The sequence below is a fragment of the Pristis pectinata genome, chromosome 24, assembly GCF_009764475.1.
Source record: "Pristis pectinata isolate sPriPec2 chromosome 24, sPriPec2.1.pri, whole genome shotgun sequence".
Lineage (NCBI taxonomy): Eukaryota > Metazoa > Chordata > Chondrichthyes > Rhinopristiformes > Pristidae > Pristis > Pristis pectinata.
The window spans coordinates 15,444,007-15,453,694 of NC_067428.1; the positions used below are offsets into that span (position 1 = coordinate 15,444,007).

A 9,688-nucleotide genomic window follows, 5' to 3' on the forward strand; every position below is an offset into this window, starting at 1 on the left:
TGGAAGTGTATTGTATGCTTATCAGACAACACAATGCTGCTAGGGATTGGGACGTTTGTCTTTTTTTGGATGAGTGAATGTGCTAAACTCTCCTAAATCTAATGCAGATTGTGCTCTCTGCACTGACATCCACCCCCTCCATGAGGTGCTTTGATCCTCCATCTCCGATCACCCATTACTGCAATGTACCAGGGTAGACTTTTACAGTTCTGTCATTGTATCATGTAACTAACAGGTCCTAACTGGCAGTCAGAAAAAACCTTAGTATGTTTTCATCCAATGTTTCCCATATTCCTCAGCATATTTCCATTTGGTCTAGTTAATAATTTAGTCAGTTTTCTACTGTTGGGCTAAATGATGAAGGCTTGCAACATTTACAGTTTCTGCATGTTACAATGTTGCAGGCACCCAGGTTAGCACCATGTTCCATACACTCCCACTCTCCTTTTCAATTCCTGCCTCCCTTGTTTATCTAGCTTTTTAAATGATTGTCTGCTATTTGCATTGACTATTCACTACGGAGAGGTTTTCACATTCTCACTGCTCTAGGTAAAGTTCTCTTGAATTCCTAAAGCATGCTTAAAGCTGCCATTAAATATGTTAATAGGAACCATTAAATATATTTGTCATCAGTTCTACATTAGCACCATTCTTTTTATTTATTTCTTCCTTTCTGCCCCATTGGAAATAAAGTATTTCACACATGCAGGCAGTGCTGAGTGGGGTGAACTTGGCGTCCTTTTTAACTCCAGACCTGAGTACCAGAGCAAGAATGTCTTGCTGTAGCTATACATGGACAATGAGACCATATCTGGAGTATTATGGCAGTTACTGAGTTTTGTACTACAGTTTTGGCCTCCTAATCTGTGAAAGGATATTCTTGCTATGGGGGAATGCATCAGTTAAGCCTGTGTTTATCGGCATTTAGAAGAGTGAGGGGGATCACGTACAAACCTAAAAAGTTCTAACAGAACTAGACAATAGATACAGGGAGGATGTTCCCAAGGGTTAGAGATTTTGGGGACTTCCTGGCCTTGGGCTATAACAGTTAGAACCAAGATCAGAAGAAACCCAGAGGGAGGTAAATCTGTAGCTGCCTTTACCACAGAAGGCACTGGAGGCCAAATCATTGAATACATTCAAGAAGGCGATAGATGTATTTCTTAATACTAAAGAGGAAATAAGGGCATTTGGGGAGAAGGCAGGGGCAGGTTATTGAAATAGAAGATCTGCTATGATTGTGTTGAATGGTGGAGTAGGGCAAAATGGCCAACTCCTGTTTTCTGCATATCTGTGCATTAAACCCTTTTACACTTCAGTTTCAGTGTAAGGATATGCTGATTGCCTGCAGTATAATCAAAAGTGCAACTTTCTCTCTCCTCTCCAGACTGCCCATTCTCCATAAACATCTGATTTCTTCACACTGCCAGGACCACCTGCTCCTAAACCCTCTCCCCAGAGGTCAAAGAACAGCAAAGCCTCTTGTTAGCATTTGCCGTGGCAATGATAAACCTTGGTGGTGTTAGGTTGAAGTCACAGCTGACTGGTTGTAAATTTAGTCTCGTACAGACCAGCTGTACAGAATTAAAGTGATGAAGTACTGCCAACTGAACAGAGTAAACAGAACAATTAGCCTGCATAAATATATTTCATTACTGTATGTAGAGTGATTACAGTAGTCAGAATGTTCTTTTTAAAAACTTACAAATCTCTAAATGGAGCTGTTCTTAATTGTTTTTAAACGTGTTATACTGTGAGTAATAGTGAAGTGTGGTTGTTTTGCAGGCGTAGTCTGGTATGTTTAAAATCAGTTGTTGGAGTACAAGTAGGTTTTATTACGTGACCCACTTTCCATTTTGAAGTATTGATGTAAATGCACAGGTAGTTAGAAGATGTAGATGTCCTTCTCCAGCTTTTCTTCCACTTTTTGTTCACATATGATAGCACTGAGCTGCTGCTTGCTGTGCTGGAGAGATGTTTGCACAGAATAAGTGCCTGAGGCTAGCTCACTGTTTTCACTACCGAAATCAGCTTCTGTACTCCATGGGTGTACCAATGTTTCCTTGGGTCATGCTGTTGCCTGTCTGAGCAATGGGGTACTTGAATTATACTGATCAGTTGCCCCAATGTTTGTCATTGATGCACTAAATGCTTGTATGTTGTTCTTGCAGGATGATGTGGGCAGCAGGTGCTGTAGCTGCGATGTCCAGCATCACCTTCCCAGCAGTCAGTGCCCTTGTTCTCGGAATGCTGACCCAGATCAGCAAGGTAGGAATTTTTCCATTGTCCCTGAACCACACCCTGTCTAGAGCAAACTATTTTAAAACCTTCCAAAAGTTATCAGAATAACTATATATATATTAAAAATGGGCAGCAAGCAATTGTGCTATTCATTGCCCGCACTTGCCTGCATTCAGATCAGATTAATGTAAAAAGTAATTTCTTGCTGGATTTCTGATTGGAGAATCACTGTACTGAATCCATAAAAACTTGAGGGTCCTGGCAAATGTCTGTGCTGTACAGCTGATGACGGTACTTAGTATTACTGTTCTTGAGGCTGATTGGATTGACAGTGGGAAGGGGTTGTAGGCATGCATGGGTGGAAGAAATCACCCTCCAACCACTGTTCTATATTAATTGTGCACCTTTCATAACCAGTCAACCTGTTAACACCTTGCTTACACTCAGATGTGGTCAAATGGATATGGTCGTGCAATGCTACTGCCATTTATGGAAAATATACACAGGAAAGCTCCAGTGTTTCTGAAGAAAGTAAAGGAAGGAAACTATTCTCACCATTGAATGATTTGGACTGGTGGGGTGGGGTACAGGGATGGAGAAAGCATAGTCTAAAAGTTTCAATACAAAATTAGTGGAAAAACTGCACACTTGAGAGGGCAGTAGAAATATGGACATGATTTGCAAACAGCAATTGATGCTGTTTCTCTGGAGGTCATAGAAAATTTATGATTCCTTTCTTTCCTCTAATCTTTCACTATTACTTTAAGGCATATACCCCAAATTATTGATCTTTCCTATTGAAACTACCTGCATTCCTCTCGTTAACAACAAATGTTTCTCTTTTGCTTCCTCTGCTCCATAAAACCCACCCTAGCCTATCAAATCCTTCCTCATAACAACAATGTTACCAGCCTGAGCACATCTTTGTAAATCTCCTTTGTACCATTCTCTAGTGTGATCACATCTTTCTTATAGTATAGTGACCTTAACTTTACACAATCCTCAAGTCTGACTACTTTGGATGTAGTTCTGGTAGTTAATCTTAAATCTGAAACTGGTAAATTTTGTTGAGCAAACTGTATTAAGATGGCTCTCATCAGTCATAATCACATTGAACAGAGGAATAGGGCCAGAGGTTAAATAGCTGGTACTTGTTCCTGTGCTAGTATGCATCAAGGGCATGAGTAAAGTGAACAAAATATTGAAATATTTTGAGAATTGCTCGAACAATTGTAAGACAGGGTGCAAATTTATTTCAGTAAGTATATTTTCATTCCTTCATGGATCTAATATGAAGATTTTAATTGATATATATTTGAGTTGATCCTATCCTGTTTCTGCAGGAGTTGTACAAGGAATGATTACTGGAATCCGTGGGCTGTGTAATGGTCTTGGTCCAGCACTGTATGGATTTGTATTCTATCTTTTCCATGTGGAACTAAATGAAATGGGAGAAGTTGATAACCCTGGTAAAGTTCCAAAAGGAAACATGCAGAATCCCACTGATGGGAGGTAAGGAAAACAATTTCTTTGTGTCACCACGTCTGTCAGATATCATCCCTGAAACCACAGTCAGCCTGTAACTTTTCTAAAACAAAAAGGGGCTGTCTAGGCTCTTTAGCTTTATAAGTAGTGGAATGAAGTACAAAAGCCAAATTACACTTTGTAAGACACTATTTAGGCCTCTGCTTGTATTACTGTGTCCATCCCTGAGAACCATGCTTTAGAAAGTATGTCAAGGCATTGGCATGTATGCAGAAAGCTATGTGGCAGAATAGCAGCAAAAATGAAGGGAACTGGAGAAGCTGGAATTGTTCTCATGCCCCGAGTTAACCTGTATCAAAAGAATTTGATTGTTTCTAATGTTAATGAAGACTCAAATCGAATCAATTATTAAAAGTTAATACTATTATATTTAACTCTATAATGTTTGTGAAAGAAAAAGTAATTAAATGCCCAAGGCCTTTTGCTATTTAAAAATTTAAGAATGATGGTATAAGCAAGGAAATACTGGAAATCATGTTGGGCAGCACCTGTGGAGAGGGAAGCAAAGTTAACATTTTGGGTTAATAATTTTGAAGGATCATCTACTTGAAAATTAACTGTTTCTCTTTCCCTGAAAATGCTTCCTGACCTACTGAGTGTTTCCAGCAATTTCTCTTGTTTACTTTAGATTTCTAGCGTCTGCAGTATTTTAGTATGGGGGTGTCATGTAATTGTTTAAATACACAAGCTAATCGATTCAAAAAGAATATAAATATCCTGAAACTCATCTAACTTCCTACTTCACAATTAAAATGATTTGAGTCATTTAACTTCAGACAGGTCTGACTGCAAGAAAACTGAAGGAGTTTGGTGCCATAGTATTAGACTTCATGATGGCATCCATGTTCACATGAGTGGCTCTTGAAAGTGTTTTGGTTGTCACACCAGCAAACACCCTCCCCATCCACCCACCCAAAAAATGTGTGCACTGGCAGCTTTAAATCAAAGAAGTATAATAATTCTAAATTAGGAAGCATTTAAGTAATTGATTCCTACTAGGAGAAGAATTGGTAAACAGAAAATACAGGCTTAAGACATCTGGCAAAGGGTGAATTGAGGATAACTATTTTGTGCCTTTATCAGACTTCTGAAGTACTTCAGTGGCTAAAGAGTTTGGGGATGACCTAAAGCATGATATGAATGCAGGGTTTTGCATGTGGATAATTGTGATCTGGAAAGTGCTTAAAAAGATGAAGCAAATTCAACAAGAACTTTGGAAGAGAAATATATAAATAGTTGGAAAAGGGGGAAAGATGTTGGGCTAGTGGAAGGTCCCAGTTGGAGAACTTCAGAAAGATGCTTATATAGAGACTAGCTTGCTCCTTGGGCAGATGTCAGATTGCTCACAATTAAAGGGCATGCAGCAACAATTTGCATTTATTATAGGATTTGTAACATTGCATTCAAACAAGTTTATCACCAAATTAGAGCAGGTGAGCAAGGTGTTCTGGCTGCCATTTCTTGCTCATCTCATCACCACTAAAGTCAGATTGGGTAATTTGTATTGTAACTGGAGACAGCAACTTGCAAAGTTTACTAGTTTATTTGCATAATGAAGTTGCTGCATTTTCAAGTACTTCACAGCTGGATTTCTAAATTATAATGTTATAAATGTGGAAGTTCATAATTTTCTTCCTCATTGGACACCATGCTGGTAAACACAAGTAACAAGGATATTGAAACATTTTTTTTAATTGACATGTTGCTTTGTGTGACATTATAAAAATATTTGGGGAAAAATGTCCTCGTGTGCATTTTGAAAAGGCAACATATTGTTATTGCTACTGATCCCTTTTTTCCTCTTGTTCTTCTCAGAGCACCATAATCCCAGGACCTCCTTTTCTCTTTGGAGCCTGCTCGGTATTGCTTTCTCTGCTGGTTGCCTTGTTCATCCCTGAACATAGTGGCCTCCCTCTGCGTTCCGGCAGCTGGAAGAAACACAGTAATGGCTCCCAGGGTCACGCACATCACAGCCCGCAGAGCACAAGCCCTGATGGAAAGGAGCCTTTATTACAAGACAGTTGTGTATAATGGCAAAGAGCTGCCTATCTAGTGCAGCTCAAGATGTACGTGGAGATCAGACGTAGCTGCCGACCCAAGGTTTTCATTTTGGAAATACTAATAATTTCCTTGAGTTTTTCAATTAAAAGTTTTGTCTTTTAATGTTTTAAAAAAACACAATTCTTTTCATAATGCCTTCTGATCCTCCACCTGTTTAGCTTATTGGAGTCTGGAATCTCTTGGGTTGTTTACGTCGGTTGGTATGATCTCCAAATCCCTTAAGTACAGAATTTCGCTCCTCCGTTTTTTGTACCTTGTGCACAACACCAGAAGTCTGTTACAATAGCTTGGCAAATTGCTATGCTACTTCTACTCGATGTTTTTGACATAGTGCTGTTGTTGGGGCTTCCCAGAAACACCATTATCTTGTAGGTGGCTGCAAGCTGGCTATAATGCCACTGAAATTTGCAGAGATGAACAGAAAGATCCATTTAAAATTGTCTTCTGACTGGACAAGATTAGGCAAGTCCTGGCAGTTCTCTATTCAAATATCTGCTGCAGGTTTGGAGCAGTGTAAAGTAACCAGGTGGAGTGGTGGTGAAATGGAGAGGTTGGGGGGGGGGGGGGGGTGATGTGGTAGAAGTTTGGGTGGGAATAGGATGTATTAGATGTATATGCTAATGCCTGGCTTTCTAGTCTGTGCATAAGCAACTAGTTGTTAAAAAAGCAGCAAATTGGTATGTGAGCCATAATCTCTGGTCACTACCACTTATTTGGATGGCATTATGGACTCCTGTGTTCCTCTCCTCCACTCTTTGTACTTGGTACTCATTCAATTTGGATTTCCTGGAACTGAGATCCACCCTCTGACAATATTTCCAAACCTGGTGAGCTTTCCTTGATGGTGAACTCCTGTTTCCAATCAGACAGTTGTGGAGAACCAGAAGGTACGAGGAGGAAGGTTGGGGAAGCTCGTGAACTCAACAAGACAAGCTGCCCATGCAGAAATGGATATATCCCCAGTTCCTGACAATAGTCTTGTATTTTTTTCTGAAAGGCAGGAAAACACTACTGATTCCCAGGCCAATCAACACCAATTGTATGAGTTGGCTGTGAACTGGGCAATCAGTTTTTTTTTCAATCACATCAGGAACACCATGTTTTACATGACAACTCCCAGGTATAAAAGTAGCTGACAGACCAAGTATGGGAGAATAGCATATCTTGCTTGCTCTCTAGCTCCTGCACTCACTCACTCTTTCTGATTCGCATCCCTTCATACTTGTGGGTCACTTTGCTTGTTGATGAGTCAGGAGCAGTAACTGCTGTTTCCAGTGGGCAGGCTTTGGAGGAGGATTTGTACATGGTTAATTATGCACTGCCCCTAACTTTATTCTGAGAGCAATCTTAATCCATTATGATAACTAATGAATTTCTAACAGCATTTGGATTTTTTACACCTAGGTTGTATGTAGCCCTAGGACAAAAGTTGGATGAAAGTTACATGAAACCAGTCAGTGCAATCTAACTTCAAGCTGTTTCCTATGAGCTACCTTTGACAGAACCTTGTAAACTATGCTATACAAGTCTTGGTAGTGTTTCACACTTGTGTTTAATTAATCTTCAAATGCATTGGTGTTAGAGTTTAGGCAGAGAAGAAATCCAGCCGAGTTGTCTCCCTGGTTATTCTGCTTCAAGGCAGCTGGTGGGGAAGAAATGTGCATTTGCCTTCTATTTTGTGAGCCACAACACCACCTCCCCACCACCACCACCCCCACAGTGTTGAAATTATTCAACTCTCACTGTGAACATTGCCATTTCAGTGAAACTACAAGAAAGTGTTTGCCTCTGTGTCAACTAGATTACTGACAGCTCAAAATAATCAAGGGTGCAATGTGCATTTGAGTAATCCTTGTAAAGAAAACTATGCACGGTATTTCCAGGATGGCAAACAAACTTGGGCTGATTCAGTAACTATCAATGCTTCCTGTGCTGGAACTGTAGTGTGCAATCACTATTTTCAGAATAGCCATTTTCCCCCTGCCCCCACCTGTACATTGCCCATCTACATTGTAACTACTATGCCAGCTCTGTGCACTTTTGTTTTCTGTTGTACTTATATATTTTGAAGTGAATTGGAGCGAGAGAAGATACTACCTTTTGTGTAAACTAGTAATCGCTGGTTTTTCTCTGAAGGGCTAAGTGGTCTAAAGAAATGGGCGAAAGACTTTGACCTTGTCACTGTTTTGACCTACATTGTACATACACTGTTGAAATTTAGTTCATTATCAGCAGGAGGTGAGAATTTGTGGGGAGTCCCAGTGAAGCTAACAATCTGCCATAATGCTTCTTCTGCAACAATTCTCACAGCCCTCAAATGTTCTAGTCTTCACTAATGGTTTTGAAAGAACTGTGCAGTAGCAAGTGACTCATTATGTAACATCCTACTCTTGATGACTTAAGCAGCTTTCAACTAATTTTTTTAAATTTCATAAACCTGTTCCATACTAAGAGAAGCTTAAAAATTTGTGCCCTGTTGAATATCCACAAGCTGAAAATTATTTTCTTTGGGGGGGGGGGGGGGGGTGCGCGGCAAAGTTGTAAGAAACACAATGATACACCACCCAGCAAAAACCCAAAGCAATTCATTTGCTTGGCTACCAGCTTGCAGAGCACCATGATTTAAAATGGGCGTATTCAACAAAAAAAATAACCACTTTAAATTGGACAAATTATGAATTTTGAATAGTATTTAATTACCCATATGACGAGTAAAATCTGATGGGATAATAAGCTTTATTGATGCTCCAATGTGAGGCATTGAGAGGTGGTATAGACCTCAAAGGATGCTTGTACTTGTACAGAGTACACCTAAAATTCAACAAAATAGTTGGTGTAACATTTACTGTAAAAGTTTATAGTGAAAGTATAGTATATTGTATATCTACATATGCCAAACAATATTTCAGATTACCTACTCTAGATTTTTCTTGAGCGCCAGTTAAGTTGGCCTTAATGTGTGTGCTGTTTTAGAGCTAGTCTGGGTGGGCATTATTTTTGAAGACTTTTCAGGGTTTGTGGTGTATCTTGCACCAAAAAATCTAAAACCTTTTACTGGTGTTGTCTAAATGTTTTCAGCTGACCTTCATATGGTGCCCAATAACAGCGTTGGGCAATGGCTGAGTGTTGTTGGACTTGCCTTCATTGAAGCAGGTGGATAATTGTGGGAACTTTATTGGTATTAAGCACTTCAACATTGTAAGATCCTTCAACTGGTCAAAGCAAGGTGATCATGGAGGCCCAAAATAGGTCAGCTCTAGTATTTGGTCAATAGTGAGATCAGAATTAAGAATGATAGGCCGCAGTTGGTGTGAGCATGCATAAAATACAGCGTGAACATGGGGTCATAAAATTATCCTATGCTCAGCCCCCCTCATGATTATCTGAAGGCTCCTGTTGAATTGCATTGTCTAAGGTATTGTTGAGAACATGTCATTCTGGTTAGGGCTATCCAGCATGTTGACCCTCTGACTTATGTGATGATTCGCTGTATCAGAGGGTATGTGGGACCGTAAGAAGAATTCCCATTGGATTCTCAGTAGATTCAGGACTTTGTAAAAGCTATTATGTACAGTCCTGCTAACTACTAGCTTTGAAGTGCCATTGCTTCTTGAAGGTATGGTTTACACTTGCATTGGCAGCAGAAATGTTTAATTTCACTGTGAAAGCTGGTCTAATGGCTAATAAAGAATTTGAACCCTTGGTTAGAATATACTTCATGTGGAAGTGTAGTAAGGGAATCCACTTCAAATATGACAGCTAAGGCTACTTTTGTACTTGCCTGTAACCTATAACTTAACTAAACTAGGCAGTGTGGTCTGTCACTAACATGTCGACAGCA

The 9,688-nt window shown here is 39.7% G+C and overlaps 1 protein-coding gene across 1 annotated transcript in view; it reads left to right on the forward strand.

Moving 5' to 3' along the window:
• The window catches only part of LOC127582406 (hippocampus abundant transcript 1 protein-like), a 54,525-nt gene extending 50,772 nt beyond the window's left edge, over positions 1-3,753 (forward strand). Inside the window, exons 10-11 of the mRNA XM_052037607.1 lie at positions 2,172-2,268; positions 3,585-3,753. Coding sequence (XP_051893567.1) covers positions 2,172-2,268; positions 3,585-3,602 — 115 coding nt within the window. The 3' untranslated portion in view covers positions 3,603-3,753. The remainder of the gene's footprint in view (positions 1-2,171; positions 2,269-3,584) is intronic.
• Positions 3,754-9,688: the final 5,935 nt, after the last annotated feature.